At 41.3% G+C, this 25,000-nt stretch overlaps 6 protein-coding genes across 9 annotated transcripts in view; 5 read left to right on the top strand and 1 right to left on the bottom strand.

Moving 5' to 3' along the window:
- LOC134193131 (cilia- and flagella-associated protein 221-like) overlaps positions 1-8,303 on the top strand; it is a 15,806-nt gene extending 7,503 nt beyond the window's left edge. The window contains exons 15-23 of one of the 3 annotated variants that reach the window (XR_009972016.1): positions 582-671; positions 1,221-1,325; positions 1,765-1,953; positions 2,474-2,623; positions 3,225-3,325; positions 5,979-6,646; positions 6,976-7,407; positions 7,480-7,767; positions 7,832-8,303. Coding sequence is in view for 2 of the 3 variants with exons in the window: in XM_062661926.1 (XP_062517910.1) it covers positions 582-671; positions 1,221-1,325; positions 1,765-1,953; positions 2,474-2,623; positions 3,225-3,325; positions 4,536-4,628; positions 4,694-4,789; positions 4,857-4,922; positions 5,504-5,615 (1,002 nt within the window). In the remaining variant the exon portion in view is untranslated. Of the gene's footprint in view, positions 1-581; positions 672-1,220; positions 1,326-1,764; positions 1,954-2,473; positions 2,624-3,224; positions 3,326-4,535; positions 4,629-4,693; positions 4,790-4,856; positions 4,923-5,503; positions 5,783-5,978; positions 6,647-6,975; positions 7,408-7,479; positions 7,768-7,831 lie in introns of those variants that run through there. The other 2 variants (XM_062661926.1, XM_062661927.1) reach the window with 2 other exon arrangements.
- Positions 8,304-8,365: 62 nt separating this feature from the next.
- LOC134192810 (calcium-responsive transcription factor-like) lies at positions 8,366-11,447 on the top strand. The gene is made up of 4 exons (XM_062661569.1): positions 8,366-9,411; positions 9,472-9,544; positions 9,986-10,167; positions 10,606-11,447. Exons 1-4 carry the CDS (start codon positions 8,476-8,478, stop codon positions 11,383-11,385), a joined length of 1,971 nt encoding a protein of 656 aa, XP_062517553.1. The 5' UTR covers positions 8,366-8,475; the 3' UTR covers positions 11,386-11,447.
- A 79-nt stretch (positions 11,448-11,526) lies between these two features.
- LOC134192809 (ATP-dependent RNA helicase DHX58-like) lies at positions 11,527-15,439 on the top strand. Of its 2 annotated transcripts, XM_062661568.1 has the most exons (11): positions 11,527-11,646; positions 11,705-11,782; positions 11,844-11,944; positions 12,020-12,060; positions 12,429-12,484; positions 12,540-12,602; positions 12,669-12,806; positions 12,881-12,910; positions 12,974-13,045; positions 13,107-13,244; positions 13,309-15,439. In XM_062661568.1, the coding sequence occupies exons 1-11, from the start codon at positions 11,625-11,627 to the stop codon at positions 15,363-15,365; spliced, it is 2,796 nt and encodes a 931-aa protein (XP_062517552.1). In that variant the 5' UTR covers positions 11,527-11,624; the 3' UTR covers positions 15,366-15,439. The 2 variants fall into 2 exon arrangements, with proteins under 2 accessions (XP_062517552.1, XP_062517551.1); XM_062661567.1 differs by having other exon boundaries at positions 11,529-11,782.
- Positions 15,440-16,392: 953 nt separating this feature from the next.
- On the top strand, positions 16,393-18,948 carry LOC134193044 (interferon-induced helicase C domain-containing protein 1-like). Its single transcript, XM_062661827.1, has 2 exons — positions 16,393-16,508; positions 16,570-18,948. Exons 1-2 carry the CDS (start codon positions 16,451-16,453, stop codon positions 18,603-18,605), a joined length of 2,094 nt encoding a protein of 697 aa, XP_062517811.1. The 5' UTR covers positions 16,393-16,450; the 3' UTR covers positions 18,606-18,948.
- A 107-nt stretch (positions 18,949-19,055) lies between these two features.
- On the top strand, positions 19,056-23,335 carry LOC134193152 (ATP-dependent RNA helicase DHX58-like). The gene is made up of 10 exons (XM_062661952.1): positions 19,056-19,222; positions 19,325-19,405; positions 19,498-19,598; positions 19,680-19,717; positions 19,783-19,859; positions 19,927-19,989; positions 20,053-20,190; positions 20,370-20,402; positions 20,876-21,037; positions 21,119-23,335. Exons 1-10 carry the CDS (start codon positions 19,162-19,164, stop codon positions 23,200-23,202), a joined length of 2,838 nt encoding a protein of 945 aa, XP_062517936.1. The 5' UTR covers positions 19,056-19,161; the 3' UTR covers positions 23,203-23,335.
- A 213-nt stretch (positions 23,336-23,548) lies between these two features.
- On the bottom strand, positions 23,549-24,996 carry LOC134193133 (uncharacterized). Its single transcript, XM_062661930.1, has 4 exons — positions 24,846-24,996; positions 24,686-24,717; positions 24,537-24,620; positions 23,549-23,923 (listed from the first exon to the last, which is right to left on the bottom strand). Exons 1-4 carry the CDS (start codon positions 24,900-24,902, stop codon positions 23,767-23,769), a joined length of 330 nt encoding a protein of 109 aa, XP_062517914.1. The 5' UTR covers positions 24,903-24,996; the 3' UTR covers positions 23,549-23,766.
- Positions 24,997-25,000: the final 4 nt, after the last annotated feature.

The following is a 25,000-nucleotide window of genomic DNA, read 5'->3' as shown; positions in this document are numbered from 1 at the left end:
ATGAAGAGACAGACAGACAAACAGACACAGACAGACAGACAAACAGACAGACAGATGGACAGACAGACAGACGGATGGACAGACAGACAGATGAGGAGACAGACAGAGAGACAAACAGACACAGACAGACAGACAGACAAACAGACAGATGTACAAACAGACAGACAGATGGAGAGACGGACAGACAGACAGACGGATGGACAGACAGACAGACAGACAGACAGACAGACAGACAGACAGATTCATTTATTATCATCAAAACTCTACGTATGTACAGGAAACTTTCAAATATCTACCAGTCCTTCATAACTAAGCAAATTATAACACATTAATGGACTTGGCCTACAACATTGCAGTCAACATATGGACGGACAAATAGACAGACAGACAGATGGACAAACAAACAGACAGACAGACAGACAGATGGACAAACAAGCAGACATACAGACAGACAGACGAAGAACACATCAAGAACACACAGACACGAAAGACACCACAGCTGCACTAATTAATATCAACAAACTAGTTAAATCAACTTTTTCCCCATTATAACATAACATCATCGTGTCTCCTTATTTCAGCCTACTGACACCTCACTGGGTCCCTGTGCAGTGCAGCCACCACAAGGTCAAATAAAAACATCCATATTCGTTCCATTCGTCCACATCTCGGTCAGCTGCACTCACATTTTAATACGTTAGAAATAGATTGATGAATTAATTTGTAATTGTTTTGTAGTTTTTGTAATTTTTAAAATTTTTCTGTAATTTTTCTGTAATTTTTTGTAATATTTTAAAATATTTTAAAATATTTTTGTAATTTTTTGTAATTTTTTTTGTAATTATTTTTGTAATTTTGTAATTTTAATAATTTTGTTGTAATTTTTTTGTAATTATTTTTGTAATTTTGTAATTTTAATAATTTTGTTGTAATTTTTTGTAATTATTTTTGTAATTTTTGTAATTTTTTATAATTTGTTTTGTAATTTTTTGTAATTATTTTTTATTTTTTGTAATTTTTTGTAATTTTTTGTTTTTATATTTTTTGTAATTTTTTTTAATTTAAAAAAAATTTAATGCTTTATTGCAATTTTATTGTAAATTTTTTTACATTTTTATTGTAACTTTATTTACATTCTTATTGTAATTTTTTATAATTTTGTTGTAATAATAATTTTTTATAATTTTGTAATTTTTTGCTTTGTGTCTTGTTTGGTGTAGCATCCAATAGAGTATCATTTGCTTGGCTATCGTGCTCTGTTGTTTACAACTGCAATGGAGTATAAACAACCGGGTCTGAGACATGAGCTACGCAGTGGAGCTGAGGTATGCTGTATGGCTGTGTATTTGATGTGTAGCTGTGTTGGTCAGTTTGTGTGTGTGTGTGTGTGTGTGTGTGTGTGTGTGTGTGTTTGTGTTCGTTGATTTCTGTATTTGGGTTTGTCTTTCTGTTTGTTTGTTTGCCTGTCAATTTGTGTTTTTGTATTTGTTTGTCAATCTGCTTGCTTTTGTTGCGTATATTGTTTGCTGTTTGTGTGTCTGTCTGTCTGTCTGTCTGTCTGTTCCTGTATCCATTTGTCTGTCCATCTGTCTGTCTGTCAGTTTGTCTGTCAGTTTGTCTGTCTGTTTGTTTGTCTGTCTGTTTGTCTGTCTGTTTGTCTGTCTGTCTGTCTGTCTGTCTGTTTGTGTGTCTGTTTGTTTGTCTGTCTGTTTTGTCTGTTTGTTGCATGTACAACTTGCAATGTTTGTACTGTACCATATCAAGGATGAACTTGCTCACCTGGATGGCACTGCAAATCAACAGCTACCTCTCATAGACAACCTTTTACTTCCCTCTTCTCCTTCGTCACAAAGAGAAGTCCAAGAGTCACCAACAGAAGACTCCACTGTGTCAATTTTGCCACCACCATCTAACCTCACAGCAACCGTTCAGTATCCTGAACTGCATATATTTGTAAGTAAATCACAATTAGCGGAACAGACGGGTTATGTGGTGGATGTAGATCAACGGACAAAGTAGGTCATTGGATGGATAGAGCAGCAGACAGTAGTGGACAGACAAGCGGACAGACTTATTAATGGACAGATAAAAATGGACAATTGGCTGATGGACAGACAAGCTGACAGACAGACAACGTGAATCACTGATTGATTGACAGACAGGTTGATGAACTGACAAGTCGATAGACAGACATGGTGACAGACAGACAGACAGGCTGATGGGCAGACAAGTTGATAGACAGACACAGTGACAGACAGACAGGTTGATGGACAGACAGGCTGACAGACAAACAATATGAATCATTGTTTGACAGGTAAGTTGGTGGACAGACAGATTGACAGACAGACAGACACACTAACTGGCAGATAGAACGACAGAAAGATTGACCAACAAACAGACAGACGAACCAACAGTGAGTCAAACAATAAAACACAGTGACACAAGTTTTACCATAATACTTTCTGACACGTAGAGTCCAGTTCCCGCCCTCCAGAGATTCCACCCAATGCTGCCCTACTCAGAAATCGACGACTACTACCGCTTCTCCCCACAACCTCTCTATCCTACTCAAACAACAAGAGAGAAAGCAAGAGCAACAACTCGTTTAGACCTCGACAGAGAAGTAAGTCAATACAATACAACCACGATTATTCGGATTTCAATAATCCAGACAAGTTTATTCCCGCTTAAAAAGCACATGTGTTTCACGTGTTTCTCGCGTGATGTCATTCCAACATGGAAGCTTGTGAAGTTACTTCAAAATTGGAACCGTAGAGGACTTAGCATCTAATTGTTGAATGTGTAAACATGTTGAGTCGTTGTTGACCTAATATTGCTGTATATTAATTAATTATTGCTGTATATTAATTAATCAGTTATTGCTTGATATCAATTAATTAATTATTACTGTATATTAATTAATTATTGTTGTATATCAATTAATTAATTATTGTTTGATATTAATCAATTAATTATTATTACTGTATTAATTAATTAATTATTGATGTATATTAATTAATTAATTGTTTATTGTGTATTTGACTGTCAATGTATGACTGAGCCTCAAGGAAGTCACCACACCATTTCATTTATCCCGACTTTGGTTATCTGGACAATTTTAGCTTCCACTGACAGAATAATTGCGGTTGCACTGCACTGTACTGTACTGTACTGTACCATTAATTATCACTTGTTTGTCGGGGTTTAATCTATTGACTGTGTAGGATGTGATTCCTGGTTTCATGCAGTGGAAGACGTTTCCATGTCAGAGTCTTGTGGCTGCGAGTTCTGTGCCGTCTTTCTCGTCGGTTTGGTTGCCCAGATGGTGAGGAAGTGATGTAGATGGGCAGGGGGCCAGGGGCATGTGGTGATGTTGTTTGGGATGATTTCTGGTTGATTGGTTTGTTTGTCTGACTGTGTGTGTGTGTGTGTGTGTGTGTGTGTGTGTGTGTGTGTGTGTGTGTGTGTGTGTGTGTGTGTGTGTACGTTGCTTGGTTGTTTGTCTATTTGTTTATGTCTGTCTGTTTGTTGTATGTCTGTTTGTCTGTCTATATGTTTGTCTGTATGTATGTTTGTCTGTTTGTTTGTTTGTCTGTCTGTTTGTCTGTCTGTATGGTTGACTGTTTGTCTGTTTGACTGTCCGTATGTCTGTATGTTTGTATGTCTGTCTGTCTGTCAGTCTGTCAATACATATATTTTCAAACATTGAACTATTATACACTATCTAAGCAAAGCAACTACAATATATTTTTGTCTGTCTGTCTGTCTGTCTGTCTGTCTTTTTCATATATTTTCATAAATGAATTCTATTACAACCAAAACTATTTAAAATGTTTCAGAGACCCAATAGGGTCAATACACCTCACAAACTACCGTATTCGCCCGTAATAACGCCCTGGGCGTATAGAAAAGAAACACTTTTTTTCTGGGCGTATACTAGGGCATGGGCGTTATTTTGGTCCTAGGCGTATACATGGTTGCAATATGCTGTTGTCTGGCCAGTCATCATCTAAATACTTGAAGACAGAAATACCACAAATGCTTGCAATTATTCAGCTGCAAGATCAAAGGTACTGGTATCCATACAGCATCAGCATACATGCAGAAACTAAACACGTACTATGCAGACGGAGACGAATGTGTCTACGGACCCCATTTTGTTTTGTCTGCACATGCGTATCCTGGGCTTATACTTGGGCATGGGCGTATATACGGGCATGGGCATTATTTCGGTAGGGCGTTATTATGGGTGAATACGGTAGTCTGTCTGTCTGTCTGTTTGTCTGTCTGTCTGTTTGTCTGTCTGTTTGTCTGTCTGTTTGTCTGTCTGTTTGTCTATTTATTTGTTTGTCTGTCTGTTTGTTTGTCTGTCTGTTTGTTTGTCTGTTTGTCTGCTTGTCTGTTTGTTGGTTTGTTTGTCTGTCTGCCTGTTCGTCTGTCTGTCTGCCTGGTGGTCTGTCTGTTTCTTTGTTTCTGTCTGTCTGTTTCTGTTTGTCCATTTTTACTTACTCATTTGAATTTCTACTCTCATATAGGAGTGATCCATTTGGCAGTGACTCTTTGCTGCCATTCGAGACACCACAGCCATTGGACAGTCTTCCTCCAGACGACACTCCTCTTGACTTTGAGTCAGAACACACAGCTACACACTCCACTCATCTAACATAATTTCTATGACGTCGTTTTGTTCTAGAGACGAAGACGAGTCCGTGCCGAGTCTCACTGTCGACATGCTTGCAGCTGTTTTTATGATTCCACAACAGCCTGAGGACGTGTTGGCATCCGCAAGGTTTGATATGAGTTGTGATGAGTTTTGTTTGTTTGTGTTGATAAGAGACGTCGTGTGTTTGTTGTAGTAATGGATTTGTTGACAACAAGCTGCCGACTCGGACAGTAGCGTGTGAATGTGGATTGATACCGAGGTAAGTGGATGGTGGGATGGAGAGGGTACTGATGGGTGTGAAGTGAAATGGGGATTGATTGTGTACATGAAGTGATGTGTGTGTACAAGCAAACAGAGAAAAACATGGAGGGAGGGAGACAGACAGACAGACAGACAGACAGACAAACAGATGGATGGACAGACAGACAGACAGACAGACAGACAGACAGATGGACAGACAGACAAACAGACAGACTGATAGACAGACAGACAAACAGATGGATGGACAGACAGACAGACTGACAGACAGACAGACAGATGGACAGACAGACAAACAGACAGACTGATAGACAGACAGACAAACAGATGGATGGACAGACAGACAGACTGACAGACAGACAGACAGACAGGCAGACAGACAAACAGATGGATGGACAGACAGACAGACAGACAAACAGATGGATGGACAGACAAACAGACAGATGGATGGACAGACAGACAGACAGACAGACAGACGGATGGCGAGACAGTTGATGTACAGATTGACGGACGGACAGACAAGGCATTGAGATACAAACAAGCTATTGTAACGTAATTTCCGCTGTTACTGTTTGTATGTAGAGAGTATCGATGCGAACAGTTGGCCGCACACCTCACACACAGACAAAATCGTCTCGGCGTTCGGCTTCAACAGAGAATCAACACAATGGAGTACTACCTCACAGACACCTAAATGGGGACAACAAATCCCCAATGAAACTCCAACTATTGACACACACGCACACACACGTAGAGATGCATCCTTCATTCTTTTATATTGTATGTATTGCATATAATAGAGATATAAATCAGTGTGCATGTAAATCAATACAAATCCTATGTTCTTTGAGTTCAACTTGAGACACTTTGTGATTCATTTTTTCAATCGGACTTTCTGTGTGTTATTGTGTTGTGTTGTTGGTCTAATGCTCTGTGACCCAGATGAACTAATATTATGTGAGTCTTATAGATGTAGAGTGATTGGTAGTCTGCACCAATTTGTTTGGATGTGGTGACTAAGAATGATGTTATTCAGTTGACTGCCTTTCACCTCTAGCTCATGACAATCACATTGCAATACGTTGTATTGATGGCATTGATTCTTTGCACAAGCATCTCTCTCTCTTTCTCGATCACTTTCGTAGCTGGTGAACTGCTGTCAAGCGAGATACTACACACACACACACACACACACACACACACACACACACACACACACACACACACACACACACACACACACGAGTCGGTATGTAAATCAGTGTGCATGCAAATCAATACAGTACGGCATTACCTACAAGTTCTTTTGAGTTCAACTTGAGACACTTTGTGATTCACATTCAATTTTTGAATTTTTAATCAGACTTTCTGTATACATACATACAGTATTATCTGTTAGGTTGTTGGGCTAATGGTTTGTGGCCCAGATAAACTAATAATTATGTGAGTCTTACAGACGGAGAGTGATTGGTAGTCTGCAGCAATTTCTTTGGATGTGATGACCAAGAATGATGTTATTCAGTTAACCTGCCTTTCACCTCTGGCTCATGATATCACAACACGTCTCATTGATGGCGATGATTCTCTGCACTTATCTCTCTCTCTGTAAATATCTTTGGTATTAGGTGAGCTGCTGGCAGGTGAGATGCTCCTCACAGTCTCTATGAACTCTCTCTGCTCTTCCAGTGAAACACGTCTTCTTCTCTTGGCCATGGCAAGAAAAAAGTGAGTGAACTGCTCTTGCTACTAATACAAGAATTTTTTAACGGGGGTCTGGAACATATACGTTTGTAGATTGGCTTACAAACGTGTCGTTTATAGTTTCAGTAGTCGTACTCGTTTGTTCTTTGTTGCTGAGCTGGTGGGGCTACGAGGTGTTATTATCTTGTGACTGTCTGATGACAGTATTCGCTGATTGTCCCAATAGATTGCATGTCTATAGTGTAACACAGTACAAATCATGCACTGCTGTTGCTTTGTGTGGCTATAAAGTCTGTAGAAGTGTGAGTGTAAATTTGATCATTGGCAACATTTATGGAATTATGGTTCTTTAGTTCTTCTCGTTTGATGTTACCTGCAATCAGTTAGGATGATTTGCACACTTCAGGTGTTGTGTGTGACAATGTGGGAGATCAATGGAAATAGAGTGTTTGAGAAGCATGCTACCTCATCTATGACAATGACAACATGGGGAGCTGGTCACAAGAAATTGAAGTGGGAGGGTCTGGCTATGGAAACTAATTGAGAGCGTCTTTTGTGTTGGAAACATTAGATTACTTGGAAAGGTTCAATTCCAGACTGGATTACACCTTTTCCGGATGTGGGTGTGTGAGGAGGAGTATATAAGAGCAGCTCACCAGCTCACTTCATCATCAGTATCGAGGATATCGGTCATCATGTTTTCATTGTTTGTGACAATTATTGTGGTCATTCAAGTCATTGCTACTTGTGGTGCTCAAAGTGTGTCAGATGAGAGAAATCAGCAGGTTATGATGATTCATCAAGTAGTAATTAAAATATGTCACAAATGTTTGTATGTGATTTTGTTTATTGAGTAGACATGTGTGCCTGCTGGTGTTCCAGGAGTACCTGGATCACCTGGGTTGCACGGATCACCCGGACGAGATGGAATGAAAGGAGAAAAAGGATTGAAGGGAGAGAGAGGATTAGTTGGAGATGTCGGTGGTAAAGGTAATGCTGGGAAGATAGGTCCGCAAGGAATAAGAGGAGAACAAGGCAGGAAAGGAGAAACAGGAAGAAAAGGAGAAACAGGAGAAGCCGTGAAGCTCAACTGGAAACAGTGTGTGTGGACCAGAGAGGATGGGAAGGACAGCGGCCTGATTCAGGTTCTTGATGTAATTGTGTTTGTAATTATCAACGTGTGACTTGTTTCTGCTTTCTTTTCAACAGAACTGTAATTTTAGGAAACATGACAGCAATTCAGCTCTACGTGTTGCCTATGCAGGAAATCTCAGGGTTTACTGCACCAGTGGTTCTTGCTGTTCTCGATGGTATTTTACATTCAACAGTAACGAGTGCAGTGGACCTATGACTATTGAGGGAGTTGTGTATGGTTATCCAGCTAATGATAATCCTCTCCGTCACAGACAGATTGAGGGATACTGTGAGAACATTCCAGCAGGTCAAGTCACAATTGGATTCAACATTGGAAAGTGTAATAACGTTGCACAGTATGATGGCTACACAGGATGGAATTCAGTATCTCGCATTATGATTGAAGAAGTGCCTCCAGCACAAAAATGACAGAGAAATTAGAACTTGTGTTCTATACACTAGATAAACGCGTACAATGTACTCGATGCAAAATCCATGCATTGTCAAAATATAAATCATTAATTAATAACAATAATTTTACCATTTGGCGCGACACGAGGTCCAAAACGCGAGGCAAACGTGATTGCTATCAACACGTTTTTTGTCATGTATTTATTGCATGAACGGAACACGTTCCTCTCCTCCTAGCCTCCTCTTCACGTCATCTCAACAACTACCATCACCTCATCACATCAACTCAACCGGGTCCCCCAAACTCTATGACGTCATACCTTTCCTTCTCTCTCCCTCCAGACGACGCCTTTCCGGCGTGGACAGAGAAACTCATCGAATGCCAGCGCGTCGGCGACTCCTACCGCGGCTACGTGACCACCTCAGACGACCTAGAAGGCGTCCTACTCGCTCACAGCCGCCAAACAGGCACAACATGGAGCACCAGACAGACCGCGGGAGGCCTCGGAAACCCGTCATCGCGCATCATGTGGAAATCCCAATACGCACCCTACGACGGCACACCGTTCATCAACAAAGCACAGAGAGCAGTGGTGATGGAATGCCAATTGGGTCGGACGCAGAGAAAACACGCAAAACGCGAAACATTCCTCGCAAACGTTAAAGACTGTCCATCGGGCATTCCTGCATTGACTAGTGACAGAGCGGATGCGGCCCGGAAACGACAATCCGGGAAATCACAGAGTCGTGTTTACGTCAGTTGCCCGGCAACCGTTACTATCAAGGAAGTCAAAAAATTTCCGATGTTTGCTGTGAGTAAGGGAGCGAACTCGAGGCAGCAGCGACGTGCGTGTGAGAAGTCGGTGAGGGCGTTGAGAGAGTTGGGTGTGGAGAACGTCGTCGGGGAGACCCGGTGGTACATGCAGTTGCCGACCGAGAAAGCCCACGAGTTCCACGAGATGGACATCATGCTGTTGGAAGATGGCGAGTGTAAGGGCGCCGAGTTGGATTGCGAGTTAGACCCGAGAGTCTCGGAGAAAGTCCGAGAGCTCGTGACGGGCGGACTCACCGAGTGTCGGCTCATTCAGTTGGCGATTTCAAAGTTTGTTGTGGATGAGATATTTGGGGATGGTAAGCCGCCGTTGACGGACGATTTGAGGTTTTTTCCATCGAATGCGAAGCTTCGGTTGGAGATCGTTGCTGTTGGTCGTGAGTTAGAGAAGCAGAGGTTGGCAACGATGCAGGTTGGGTGGAGTGGTGGGCGGGTGGGTGAGTTGGGTGGTTGACTGTGTTGTCGTTGGTAGCTGATCGGTTCGCAGAGAATGGATGCAAGGGTTTTGATGAGGTTACGACAGCTTGTTGTACAGGGTGTAACAGGTGGGTATTGGGCAATTGATATTTTTGTCTGTCTGTCTGTCTGTCTGCCTGTTTGTCTGTCTGTCGGTCTGTCTACTGTTTGTCTGTCTGTCGGTCTGTCTACTGTTTGTCTGTCTGTCTGTCTCTTTGTCTGTTTGTCTGTCTGTCTACTGTTTGTTTGTTTGTGTGTCTGTCTGTTTGTTTGTCTGTCTGTTTGTGTGTTTGTCTGTTTGTGTGGTCATCTGTCTGTGTGCCTGTTTGTCTGTTTGTTTGTCTGTCTGTTTGTCTGTCTGTCTGTCTGTCTGTCTGTCTGTCTGTCTGTTAGCCTGTGGTGTTGTCTCTTTGTCTCTTTGATTGTCTAGTCTTCTATCTCTTTGTAAATAGTTTGTCTGCCTTTCTGCTAACTTGCATGGCTATTATTCGTTTGCATCATTCAAATCGTTCATCTCCACACTATGTTAGAGGTTCTGGAGGTGAAACATGCCATCAAGGACTTTGTAGAAAAAGAATTATTTGCAGAATCCGAAGAGCGTCCGGACATGCGCGACCGTGCATTCTACCCCACCGTAATCGACATACAAAATCATCTTCGTGTGACGCAAGAGACAACCGGCAACGAATCGATTGTATCAACAGGAGACGTGGTATGCAACACTCAATGTATTGTATGATTTATATTAATTAATTATTGGTATTAATTGATTATTGGTATTAATTAATTGTTGTTGATATTAATTGATTATTGTTAATTGTAATTAATTATATGATTTATATTAATTAATTATATGATTTATATTAATTAATTATTGGTATTAATTGATTATTGTTAATATTAATTAATTTTATGATTTTTATTAATTGATTTGATTATTTGTACTAATTAATTATTGTTGATATTAATTGATTATTGTTAATATTAATTAATTTTATGATTTTTATTAATTGATTTGATTATTTGTACTAATTAATTATTGTTGATATTAATTGATTATTGTTGCTATTATTTAATTATGGTTTATATTAATTATTGATATTAATTGATTACTAGTATTAATTGACCTTTGATATTAACATATTTCTAGTTTGCTCATGTGGGTGCGACTGCTATACTGGAGGGTTTGACACACGATGAAGAGGGAGCAACGACCAACCAACCTGTTGTGTACGTCCCGATGCAGTGGCTTGTTAACGCGTCGCACAACGTCAACGACAGTCAGTCGATGGTCCTCATGCCAACCATCTCACAGTGGCAACTGGGCGGACACGAGAATCAAGTCAACGAGAACCAGCAGCAAGACGATGTCGTCGATGATTCGCGGATTGTCTCGGGCGTGAACAGCGGCAGCGAGACGACCACATTGTCGTCGACTCCCGTCAGCGAGGAGGACAACTTTGTGAGTATGGATGCCGACAACCTCTTCAGCTCAACGGCTCTCACGGCCACTTGTTTGGGCGTCAATATTCCATCGCTCGACGAGTTTGCCAACGAGACCGTGTACAGTCGAGGATCGATTGACGATTCGGATCTAATCAGTGGCTGTGACCAGACATTGCCGCTCGTGTCGGACTCGAGTGGCACGTCGATGTTTTCCGTCTCTGATCGAGTTGTGACGTCGTTGAGCGAGATGGGTGACGTCGGTGTTCCGATCCGGGATGTGAGTTTGGTGCAACATGATGACATGACGCCGATTACGTCACCGAGAACGTTTAGTCCTACGCCTGGCGACGGCAATGGTTGTACAGATACGGGATTTATGAATAATGAAGGTCTTGGGACGGGCGACGTGGTTTCCGGGTTTTATGAAACGTCGGACGGATTCGGTTCGTGTCCCTCGTCACAGTCAGATATTTTGAGATTATAATATTTTGTTGTACTAGATGTTATTGTAGAGTCAGACATACAGAATAGATTTCTACCGGAAGTATAGGTTGTGGTCACGTGATAGGCGTGGTCATGTTGCATGGTGGTTCACTCCTCCGCATAAATAGTCCCACTTGGTAATTGCCCCTTGAGGTCATTGCCAGTACTTCTGTTGTATTTCGTGGTGCTAAGACCTTGTGTGTATACAACCTTCAAGCAGCACTAAGATATACATGACTGATGGCTCACAAGAAGTCTCTAGGTGCTGCACATGTACACTTCCTGTCACTGTGGTTTTTCATCGATTTCTCTCTTTTTAGATGAATGGAGTAAAGAAGAGGTTGGAGAGTATGTTTGCAAGGTTGATGGGATGTCGGATGTTGCTGAGATATTGTTGGGTGAGTTCATACGGTCCGACGGTTTGTGGCCTAATTTAAATATATTATATTATATTGTCAGACAATCATATAGATGGTGCAGTGTTACTTCTGCTGGAGAAGAAGGACATAGACGAAGGTTTGGGTATCAAGTCTCTTGGCAAGAGAAAGAAGCTTTGGGATGTAAGTAAAAGTGGGAGTTGTTTGTCTTCAGTTTCAGCATGCGTGACGTCATTGTTATTTTTGTGTTGTTTCCAGATTGTTCAGAGACTAAGAGAGGAAGTTGGAGGTGGAAATGGGTAAGTCAATTAGAAGGTCTGCATGATAACTTTGTTGCTAACAGTTGGCGGTGACTTGTATGAGGGACAATGCATTGATGGTTGGGTGCATGCAACTGTGTAGACATATACCTTGACTCTGTGATATGTAAACAGAAGTGGATTATATAAACTAGTGTGTGTGTGTGTGTGTGTGTGTGTGTGTGTGTGTGTGTGTGTGTGTGTGTGTGTGTGTGTGTGTGTGAATGTGTGTGTGTGTGTGTGTGTGTGTTGTGTGAGTGTGTGTGTGTGTGTGTGTGTGTGTGTGTGTGTGTGTGTGTGTGTGTGTGTGTGTGTGTGTGTGTGTGTGTAGAACTTGTTTCTAACATGTTGACTGTAATTAATTGTAGGAAACGTGATGGTCCAACAGCATCGAGAAATGAAAGGGAACCCACTGCTACTGCAGGTGATGTTGTCATTTCATTTGCATCTCAAACACCCATTATAAAATTTTTTTGTAGAAAATCCAAGAGCTGATTTTTACTCTGGTGTTCATACCAAAGCGGATCTCCATGTATCGTCAAGTCAGTTGTTTATGTAAATTGTGTGCATCAATAGTGTTAGTGTAGAGATGGTTTGTGTCTCACAAGGAAGCACTTCACATACAACTGAGAAGTCTATGCATTTTCGGTCATCTTTTATGGACAATCCAAGTGATGACTTGGAATCATTCTCGTCTCTTCCTGTGCCGCCAACAATGATGCCAAGCAGAAGTCTTGAACCTTTAGGTACATCGTAGATTTGCAGGACACAGAGATGTCACATAGTGCTTTATGCTTTTATATGCTCTTGTACATTATAGATGATTTGAGTGTATCGTACAAATTTGCAGGTACTGTACACATTTCACTTGGTAACTTAATTAGGGGGAGAACATTCAACTTTTGTATTATAGAAACGGACAAAGGTACATCTGCTGACTCAACGGATCTAGAGAAAGATTTAGAAGTTGAAAGACGTGCTACATGTAACTTTTGCACAACTCTCAATGTTATGGGTAATTTTGACTTTTACTAATTGTTTTATAGATGTAGAAAGTGAAGTTGATAATCCAACTGAAACACCAGAGATTGCATCTTCTTTACTAGATGGAGATGATTCTGTACTAGTGGACAGTGAAACGACTGCAAAAACTGAGACAGCTGGAGCAGAAGCTGTTACTGAAGGTAAATCTTAATGTTGCTGTGCTGTGAGAAGTTACAAGTATGACGTATGTTTTGTTCTTTGTAGATCTTGCTGATTTGTACATCAGTGAAAAACTTGAACTTCGATCGTATCAGAAAGAGTTGCTCGTGAAAATAAAGGAAGCTGAAGGAAAGGGTTGTAATGCAATTGTTTGTGCTCCAACGGGTAGTGGGAAAACTCTTGTAGCTGCAAGTTACTGTGCTGATGTGATCATGAGAACACGAGGCAAATCTCCTGCTGGAGAAGAGAATAAATGTGTTTACTTTATTGTGCCAACAGTTCATCTTGTTGATCAGCAAGCTAAATTTATAGACAGCAGTGTGGAGAATTGTCGTGTTACTCAAATAACTGGTGATCAAGGAAACACAGCACTTTGCCAACAAACAAATATCAGTGATGTTGTAGTGATGACACCGATGGTTCTAGTGAATGCTATGAAGGAGAAGAATCCTCAAGTGCAGTTTTCTGATGTGTCTTTGATTATTTTTGATGAATGTCATCACACAGAAAAAGAGCATCCATACATGCATGTTATGGACATTTATTTCAAGGAAAAGTTTGATTACAGTGAAGCAGGACATGCTTTACCTCGTGTGTTAGGCATGACAGCAACTTTAGGTGTTGGATCAACCAGCACTCCAAGAGATGCCCAAAGTCATGTGCTGACATTGTGTGCAAACTTGGATGCACCTGAAATTGTCAAAGTGGTGGAGAACTGTGATGATCTGTATCAGTATGTTTCTCACCCTTACACTGAGCTGCTGTCTGTGGGCAAACGTTCAATGGAAGATCCATTCCTTTTAGAAACTGCAAAAATCATGAAGGACATACAAAGAAAAACAGGGATGTTGGAAAAGCCATATGATTATGGATCACGTGAGTATGAAACTGCTATCCACCAACATCGTAAATCATTGGAAGAGAAGGGAGATTATGAATCTCTCTTTTATGTAAACATATTGATTGATTTTAATCGAGCTTTATTAGTGTATCAAGACATGGAGAAGACTGAGATGTTGGACTGTCTTCGGCAATCATTCAGAAGTGTGGTTACGAAAGCTAAAGGTCAATCCAAGTTGGTAGGAATGATCAAGAATGAACGACAGCACAATGTTGATCGACTGCAGTATTTGCAGGAAGTTCGTTCACTGCCCAATCCAAAGCTAGATGCTCTGAAGTGTTGTCTGCTGAAAGAATTTCAGACATCAAGAAAAGCCAAAGGAATAGTTTTTATGAAGACACGTGAGCTCACCTCCTATCTTGTGCAGTGGATCAAGAATCATGATGAACTGAGTCCAGTTGTCACTCCAATGCGTTTGGTAGGTGAAGGTAGTGAATTCAAAGATCAGATCACAAAAGCTGAACAGCTTCAAGCAATTCGTAGCTTTGACTCTGGATGCTGCAATCTGTTAGTTGCAACAACAATAGGGGAAGAAGGGCTGGATATTCCAGAGTGTAATTTTGTTATTCGTTATGAAATCGTGACAAATGAAATTGCAGAAGTACAAGCACGAGGTCGAGCTCGTGTTCGTCTTCATGCATCTCGTTTTTTGGAAATTGTCACTCGTGGGTCTGCTAATGAAACTAATGCAAGAGGCAACAAGTACAAAGAGAAGATCATGAACGAGGCATCTAATGCCATTCAGCGTCTACCTAAACATGAAATTTTGAATGAACTTTATAAACGACAAATGGAAAGGCGCAAGAAGCTGAACTTGAAGGCAGAGACATTGAAAGTCAAACAGCAAGGCAGCAGATCATCTGACGTACAGCTGACATGCAAGCAATGCGGCACAATTGTGTGTCAAGGATCAGATGTTATACGAGTTGAAACCAACTATATTGTGCCTGGCGATGTTTTGAAAAAAAGAATGAAAATAGATCGAAGCAGCAGCAATCCCAAATTCAACAAAGTTGGCAAAATCTACTGCAGAGATTGTGGTTTCAATTGGGGTGTCCTGATCAACTTCAAATTTGCTGTGGATTTGCCTTCATTGAAGTGTGCAAGCTTTATTTTCAACATTTCAGGAAAAAAGAGAAGCTTCGGCAAATGGAAAGATGTAACGTTTATGGTGCATGAAGGCAGTGAAGATGACTTATAATAATAGTTGATGTTGTTATAATGTATGTTGACGTAGTGATGTCTACATATTAAATACATTGTAATGAAGTTGCAGTGCAGCTCTATGTGTGTGTGTGTACTTACCGTTTTCACACACCAGATCAGCAAATTTCATTCTACTGTTAAACCCCGTATAACCATCTAACCCGTATGTTAACCGAGGACTCCAGACCATATGCAGTGCGCGCTAGTTGAAATTGGCTTTTGCAGTCGACGCTTCCATTTGGTTATGCATGGCCTTTCGAAGAGATCCAAAGTGGGAAACCCATTTGAGGCCCCAGTTACTGTTGGTCGCTCAGCAGTTGCGCCCACGTCGCAACCGACTGTTTTCTCGACTCTACAGCGTGTGTCTCATTAATGATGACGAAGAGGAGCGCTTCAGCACGTCAAACGACTCAGAAACGGATCTCGCTCTCAATCTATTGCGCCTCCTGCGTACGCAAGGTCCCGGATCATTTGACAAATTCTGTGATGTGTTGCTACAAGTTGAAGACGGCACGTTGTGTGCTGTGGAGAAATGTCTACGTGATGGAAAACGTTGGAACATAGCAGCACATGAGGATTCCCATCATGCCGGAAGCGGTAGTTTATATCAAACATTTGCTTGAATTTTGGTCATTCTTGAATTTCTTATGTTTAATTAACAAAATTGTTGAATTCTAGTTGCATCATGCATTGCATGACGCAGATGCTACACACAGTTGTTTTAAGCTAATATCAAATACGTTTTAATATTTTAGATCGTTTAAGTGTATCGGCTGAAATTGCAGTCACTAGTGGTGTAGTCGGACTTGGTAATCTTCAAGTCTCTGGTTTGTCTTCAACTGACTCAAATGAAAGACATGCAACTACTCATGCTGGTCCAGGACTGATGGACGAAGCTGCAGCTGTTGATTCACTAGAGAAAACGTTAGAAGTAGCAACATTTGTTGAAGGTAATTTGTGAGCAACTGTCACTTAATATTGATTTGATTTTGATTGGATTGTGTTATAGCCGACAAAGGTAAACTTGATAATACGGTAGAGAGACCAAAACTTGCGTCTGCCTCAAATGATCCTCTACTAATGGAAGATAAGATGATGGCAAGAACAGAGACAGTCAGAGTTGCAAGCGTCACAAAAAGTAAGAAGATGTTGACATTGTTCTATTGTAGTAAAGTATGTATGGTTGCTTTCATCCATAGATCTTGCTGCTTTGTCTGTCAATTACAAACTTCGACCGTATCAGAAAGAGTTGCTTTTGAAAATAAAGGAAGCTGAAGGAAAGGGTTGTAATGCAATTGTTTGTGCTCCAACGGGTAGTGGGAAAACTCTTGTAGCTGCAAGTTACTGTGCTGATGTGATCATGAGAACACGAGGCAAATCTCCTGCTGGAGAAGAGAATAAATGTGTTTACTTTATTGTGCCAACAGTTCATCTTGTTCATCAGCAAGCTAAGTTTATAAGAAGCAGTGTGGAGAATTGTCGTGTTGGTCAATTAGCTGGTGATGTAATGGAAACAACGCTTTGTGAACAGACAAATATCAGTGATGTTGTAGTGATGACACCAATGATTCTAGTGAATGCCATGAAGGAGAAGAATCCTCAAGTGAAGTTATCTGATGTGTCTTTGATTATTTTTGATGAATGTCATCACACAGAAAAAGAGCATCCATACATGCATGTTATGGACATTTATTTCAAGGAAAAGTTTGATTACAGTGAAGCAGGACATGCTCTACCTCGTGTGTTAGGCATGACAGCAACTTTAGGTGTTGGATCAACCAGCACTCAAAGAGATGCCCAAAGTCATGTGCTGACATTGTGTGCAAACTTGGATGCACCTGAAATTGTCAAAGTGATGGAGAACTGTGATGATCTGTATCAGTATGTTTCTGACCCTGACACTGAGCTGCTGTCTGTGGGCAAACGTCCAATGGAAGATCCATTCTGTTTAGCAACTACAAAGATTATGACAGGAATACGAAGAAAAACAGGGATGTTGGAAAAGCCATATGATTATGGATCAGATGAGTATGAGACAACTATCCACCAACATCGTAAACTATTGGAAGAGAAGGGAGATTATGAGTCTCTTTTTTATGTGAAGATGTTGATTAGTTTTAATCGAGCTTTACAAGTATATCAAGATATGGGGAAGGTTGAAGCGTTAGATTGTCTTTGTCGAGCATTTGGTGATGTGGTCACAGAAGCTGAAGGTCAATCCAAGTTGGTAGGATTGATCCAGAAAGAACGACAGAACAATGTTGATCGACTGCAACAGTTAGAATCAGTAAGTTCACTGCCCAATCCAAAGCTAAATGTTCTGAAGTGTTGTTTGCTGAAAGAATTTCAGACATCTGAGAAAGCCAAAGGAATGGTTTTTATGAAGACACGTGAGCTCACCTCCTATCTTGTGCAGTGGATCAAGAATCATGATGAACTGAATACAATCATTACTCCAGTACGTTTGGTAGGTGAAGGCAGTGAATTCAAAGATCAGATCACAAAAGCTGAACAGCTTCAAGCAATTTGTAGCTTTGACTCTGGATACTGCAATCTGTTAGTTGCAACAACAATAGGGGAAGAAGGGCTGGATATTCCAGAGTGTAATTTTGTTATTCGTTATGAAATTGTGACGAGTGAAGTTGGAGAAGTACAAGCACGAGGTCGAGCTCGTGTTCGTGTCCGTTCTAGTCACTTTGTGGAAATTGTCACTCGTGGATCAGTCAACGAATCTCATGCAAGAGCTAACAAGTACAGAGAGAAGATCATGAATGAGGCATCTAATGTCGTTGCAGTTTTAGATGAAATGCACAGACGACAAATTGAGAGACGCAAACATTTGGACATAAAGGCAGAAAAATTAAAAGTGAAACGAGAGGGCAGCAAAGCAGCAGATGTTCATCTGACATGCAAGCAATGTGGCATTAATGTGTGCCAAGGATCAGATATTATACGAATTGAGGCTAACTATGTGGTACCTGGTGACTGTTTGAATGCAAAGATGACAATACATCGAACAGAGAGTAATCATATGTACAACAAAGTTGGCAAGATCTACTGCAGGGATTGTGGTGCCAACTGGGGTGTGCTGACAACTTTTGAAAATGCTAAAGATTTGCCTTCATTGAAGTGCCTGAGCTTTCTTTTTAACATATCAGGCAAGACAAAAGCTTTTAAGAAATGGAAGCATGTACCATTTGAGGTGTATGAAGGCAGTGAAGATGACTTGTACTAGTCAAGTTAGTGTTAATGCACAAGATTTTATTTACTGTTAGTATGCCAAACTCATCAAATGGTGAACGTGCTAACATTACCATGTAAGGTAGAGCAGAGAAGGTGAAAACAAAAGACGTCAATTTCAATGTGTGTGGGCATACTTTCAGTTCTACTTTCATCACATTTAGAAGTCTTCTTTTACACTTTCACTGAAAATATAGAAGTTGTATAAAAGTGTTTAACTTGATTTTGTTTAATAGCTAGTGTACACATTTGGTGACACTTGCACAGATACAGTAGGTTAGACAAACATTGTAGACTTATTTGAAGTGTGGGTAGAGCGTTCCCTACTAGAAGGAAGTGTGTGGTGAATCATGAGTCATGCAGTCCCCAAACTCATGCAGTCCCCAAACTCATGCAGTCCCCAGACTCATGCAGTCCCAAGTCACTCGTAAAACTGTGTTGCACATCCATACCTTTCATCTGCAGGGAACCGGTTTATCTGACTGCACGCAAGCTCTCCTCTCTTCTCGGTGGAACAACCATTTATTGCTGCATAGGAAATCAAACACTCCATGGCCAGTGGATCAGCGTTCATAGCGAATAGGAAAACCTTGTGGACAGACATTGAACCAAGTAAGCAGCGAAACTGTTGCATGACAGTTGCAGTTTGAGCATTTGCCTATGCATGTACTGCTTACTTTGTGATCATTGTCGTATGAGATTGTGGATATTTAGATGAGTGGAGTGAAGAGAATGTTGCTGCCTTTGTTGAACACGAGCTAAAACTGCCTCAAAATGTAGTCAAGAAGTTTCTGGGTGAGTCGATGCTGTATGTCTGATCATGACCAGCTGCTTGCATGCATTTGTATCTAGTAATAACATTATAACCAACACTTTCATTGTTCTAGACAACAACGTAGACGGAAACATGCTGCTAGAACTAACAAACAACGAACTAAAACATGAACTGGGCATCGAATCGTTGGGACACAGAAAGAAACTGCTGGAGGTAAACAGGAAGTGTGGGTATTGTGTAACTTCCCTATGTGTTGACATGTTGAATGTAGTTAATTACTTTTAACTTAATTAGGCTACAAATAGACTCAAACGTGGTTATGACAAAGAAAAGTGAGCAACAAATCTATAGTTATTGTTCTCAACGTGCAATTGAGTTTGTCTGTAAATGTGTCTAGTCGAGCTAAATTTTCTGATATTGTGGAAACTTCAAGACGTGGAGACGGACTTCATTGTAAACTAAAGCATGAAGGAGGTGATTTTAAATAACAAAAATATTTTAATATTATTAATGAATAGACATGACATCATGGTTGCTCTAGAAAATCTACGACATGAGTCTCATCCTTTTTCTACATCTGGTCCCATCAGTGGACGGTCGTCAAGTCAGTAAGCATATGTAATGTAATACAGAATTTTGTGTTGATTTTGTAATGTATTAATTGTAGCTGAACAACCTAAGGGCATTACATCAGTTGGAAAAGGCTGTCGATCTGATTTTTTCTCAGATTCAGACATGGATGAAACAACAACGTTTAGCTCAATTTCAGATCCTCCTACAATGTCATTGACTTGTGAACTTTCAGGTTGCTTGAATTTTACTGACAAGTGGACTTAGATGCACACACACACACACACACACACACACACACACACACACACACACACACACACACACACACACACACACACACACACACACACACACACACACACACATTCGAAGTGTTTCTTTCAGGTCGGACAGCAACTGTATGTTTTGTAGATGCAGATCATGAAGTGGCTGTACTTGCAGCAGGTACATACTTACACTATATGTGTGTCTGTACCTGAGTATGGTGTGTGTGTGTGTGTGTGTGTGTGTGTGTGTGTGTGTGTGTGTGTGTGTGTGTGTGCTGTGTGTGTGTGTGTGTGTGTGTGTGTGTGCATGGTGTGTGTGTGTGTGTGTGTGTGTGTGTGTGTGTGTGTGTGCATGTGTGTGTGTGTGTGTGTGTGTGTGTGTGTGTGTGTGTGTGCATGGTGTGTGTGTGTGTGTGTGTGCATGTGCATGTGTGTGTGTGTGTGTGTGTGTGTGTGTGTGTGTGTGTGTGTGTGTGTGTGTGTGTGCATGTGCATGGTGTGTGTGTGTGTGTGTGTGTGTGTGTGTGTGCATGGTGTGTGTGTGTGTGTGTGTGTGTGTGTGTGTGTGTGTGTGTGTGTGTGTGTGTGTGTGTGTGTGTGTGTGTGTGTGTGTGTGCATATTCTTGATTCTGACACGTCATTAACATGTAGCAAGTGAAATCAGCAAATCAACTCGAAATTCACATGAAATCGTCAAAGACACAGAACTCTCACCAACAAAACCTTCCTGTGCTCCAAGCAATTGGACAAAGACTGACGATCTTACAATGTCAGACGAACTAGATGCTACTCTGGCTGCAAGTCTAACTGAAGGTAAACCAACACTAAGTAACTTAGTTGATATCAACTAAATTAAACATTATTAAATTAAATAATATATTAATTATGGTTTAGATAAGAAAGCATTGCTTGTCAAGCAACAGGTTCGATCATATCAAAAGGAACTAATTGATAAAATCCATAAAGCTGAAGCAAAGGGTCATAATGCAATTGTGTGTGCACCTACTGGCAGCGGCAAGACTCTTGTAGCTGCAAGCTATTGTGTTGATGTGCTAATGGAAGCACGAGAAACATCAACTGTTGATGCACCAAACACGTGCATCTACTTTCTTGTGCCAACAAATCATTTAGTCGACCAACAAGCTAAATACATCAGTGAATATGTTGAAAATTGTAGTGTGGGTCAAATCAGTGGAGACCAAAGTGATGAGACTACATTGCACGAACAGAGTAGAATCAATGACATTGTGGTGATGACTCCCATGATTTTGGTCAATGCTTTACGAGAGAGTGACCCACAAATCAAATTGTCTGATGCATTGCTGCTCGTACTGGATGAATGCCATCATACTGAGAAGGACCATCCATACATGAAGGTCATGGATATTTATCTCAAACAAAAGCTTTGTTGTAAAGATGGTGCAGTGAAAGCTGCATTGCCTCGTGTGTTGGGGATGACAGCAACTCTGGGTGCTGGCTCGGTGAGCACTCCACGAGATGCAGAAAGTCATGTGTTGACATTGTGTGCAAACTTGGATGCACTCGAAGTCATAAAAGTTACAGAAAATTGTGATGAATTATACAAGTATGTTTCTCATCCTCACACTGAGATGAAGCCAGTTGCCAAACGTTTGATTGGTGATCCTTTTCACTGCAAAATTGTTGAAATCATGATAAAAATACAAAGAAAGTCAAGTTGCCGTTTGGAGCTGCCATTTGAGTATGGATCACTGAAGTATGAGACTGCAATCAACCAGCGACGTGTTGCTTTAGAAGAGGAAGGTGATCATGAAGGTCTTGTCTTTGTGAGAAATCTCATTGTCTACAACCGATGTTTACAAATTTACCAAGACATGAGGAAAGAAGAGGCACTAGAGTTTCTTCGTCGAACTTTCTATAATGAAACTGTAAAGGCAGAAAGTGATTCAAAGTTGGGAAGACTGATAAACAATGAGGCAGAGGTGAATGTCGATCAATTTTTAGAGTTGCAACAAGTCAGATCATCGGATAATCCAAAGCTAATCGAGTTAAAGAGACTGCTGCTTGAAGAATTCAAGAAATCTGATAAAGCACGAGGAATCGTGTTTATGAAAACGCGTGAGTTTACATCTGCTGTTGTCAAATGGATCAATGAGGATCCCGAGTTGAGTAAGATAATTATCAATCCAAAGCGGTTAGTGGGAGGAGGAAGTGAAAGGAGAGATCAGATGACAAAAGCAGAGCAGTTGGAGGCAATTTGTAGCTTCGATCTTGGCAACTGCAATCTATTAGTATCAACAACAATTGGAGAAGAAGGTCTTGATATACCAGAGTGCAGTTTCGTTATTCGATATGAAACTGTCACAAGTGAAATCGCTGAAGTTCAAGCTCGAGGCCGAGTTCGAGTTCATCTCCCATCCAGTCACTTTGTAGAGATTGTAACACGAGGATCTCAGAACGAATTGCAAGCAAAAGCCAACAAATACAGACAGACACTAATGGATGATGCATCTCAGGCTCTGAAACGTCTAGTTGAATCTGATCAGCACAATGAAATTCAGAAAAGGCAGCTTGATAGGCTGAAGAAACTTGATGAAAAAGAAAGGCACCTTCGATTCAGACGTCAGACCAGCAAAGCATCAGATGTGAAAGTCCACTGCAAATTGTGTGGAACGTTTGCATGCAAGGCGTCGGACATCACTCGTATCAATACATTCTATGTGGTGACTGACAGTGTGTTGGATACAAAGATCAAAATCAAAGAGAGTCCGAAACCGATATATGATTCCGTGGGCAAGATATACTGCAAAAAATGCACTGCTGATTGGGGTGTGTTGGCACAGTTTGGAAACGGTGTGAAACTGCCTTCATTGAAGTGTGCCAGTTTTAAGTTTACCCTATCTGGAAAAGCAAAGCTTGTCAAGAAATGGAAAAGTGTTCCGTTTGAAATTCTAGAGAAAAGTGAGGGAGACTTGTTGGCAGATTGCAGTGATTCTTAGTAATTGGTAGATGTCTGGTCAACATGTAGTGCAATTTGTCTGTTTGTGGTGAATATGAATGTATTGCAATGAGTTGGGTCATATTGCATGCACATGACATGTAACCAGATATTCGTCGCGTGCGTGCACACACACACAGTGACACACACACACACACACACACACACACACACACACACACACACACACACACACACACACACACACAGTGACACACACACACACACACACACACACACACACACACACACACACACACACACACACACACACACACACACACACACACACAGTGACACACACACGCGCGCGCGCGCTCGCGCGTATTGGACAAAAATCAATTGCCTTATACTATAAAACAATGAGTATATCTACTCATTGTACGTATGCTCAGACCCGTCAAACAGCAGCCAAGTTTATCGAGTGCGCACAATGGACACACACGAGACACACATCGCTACGTGTCTACACGCCCGTGCAGACGTTTTGCTAGCATGCAATAGTTTCTATATATGCGTTGTATTACCGTTCACCCCTTGACAAAGCGGCCAGTTAGTGCAGAGTCTAGGGCGCATAAGTCGTTCCATAGCTCGTTGTCACCACTTGAGATTGTGGCACGGTCGTGTAGTATGTCGTTCTGGCGAGGTAAACTCGTCGTCTCCATACACCCAAAACAACAGCAACGGCAATAAAGAAAATGATGGCAAGAACGATGAGAAAACTAGATGAAACAACAGAAGCGCTAATGCATGCAATTAGAGCATTATGCTGCTTGATGGTACTAAAGATGGCCGGGCCAGTCAGGAGTAGGAGGATTAGGGTCAAGAGGGTGGAAGAGTAGGGGTACAAGAAGGTGGAGGAGTACAAGAGGGTAGAGGAGTACAAGAGGGTAGAGGCCGAAGTAGGGGGTCCAAGAGGGTGGAGGAGTAGAGGGTACAAGAGGGTGGAGGGGTAGAGGGTACAAGAGGGTGGAGTAGGGTACAGAGGGTGGAGTAGGGGTACAGAGGGTGGAAGAGTAGATTTACAGAGGGTGGAGGAGTAGGGGTACAGAGGGTGGAAGGATTAAGAGGTGGGGTGAGAAGAGTGAGAAAGAGTGAGAGAATGGGGTTAAAGAGATCATATATGGGGTAAGAAAGAGGTAGAAAGGGGCAACTAGGGGGTAAGGGTATGTAGAAATGAGAAGGGATGGTAGGGTTGAAACTCAGACTAGCTCTACTAGAATATACAATGCCAAAGTCAGGTTGACAGTGGGTGCATGAACATTGAAGAGAACGAACTCAAATGACCAGATATAACTATGCGCCGAACCGTCTGTAGCGGTTGGTGGGACTTACATTGCCCACCAAGCCAGTGAACAAGTGCAGCAGTAATGTGTAATTATATTGCCAGCAGATGTAGTGCAACAGCAGTCGGGACAGCTAGACAGAGAAACTCATGTAAAGCAAACTCAGTACCGCACATGGTCTGAAAGTCGAGCACTTACTAGACGTTCAATCCGCAGTAAACGTCTCCACGCTGCATGAAAACAAATCAAATGTGAGTCTTACCATCTCGTCTGCATGCAATCAGCTGACTGTGATTTGGCGCGAATGCATGAGTCATGCAGCAACCATGAATGAAATCGTGCTGCATGTTGTGCTCACCACTTGAGTTGCTAGAGAGAAGAGAATGATTGCAAATGTGGCGACGATTGTGGTCATCTTGTTGGTGATTGTGAACGAAGGTTTGAGAGGCGAAACGGAGGAGAACGCGAAGCGACTCAAACGGCGGAGAGCTGGAGTACGTGTGCGTTGGAGAC

This window comes from Corticium candelabrum, chromosome 17 (assembly GCF_963422355.1).
Source record: "Corticium candelabrum chromosome 17, ooCorCand1.1, whole genome shotgun sequence".
NCBI lineage: Eukaryota > Metazoa > Porifera > Homoscleromorpha > Homosclerophorida > Plakinidae > Corticium > Corticium candelabrum.
Note: the sequence above shows the minus strand (reverse complement) of the source record. Positions and strands in the feature narration are given on the sequence as shown.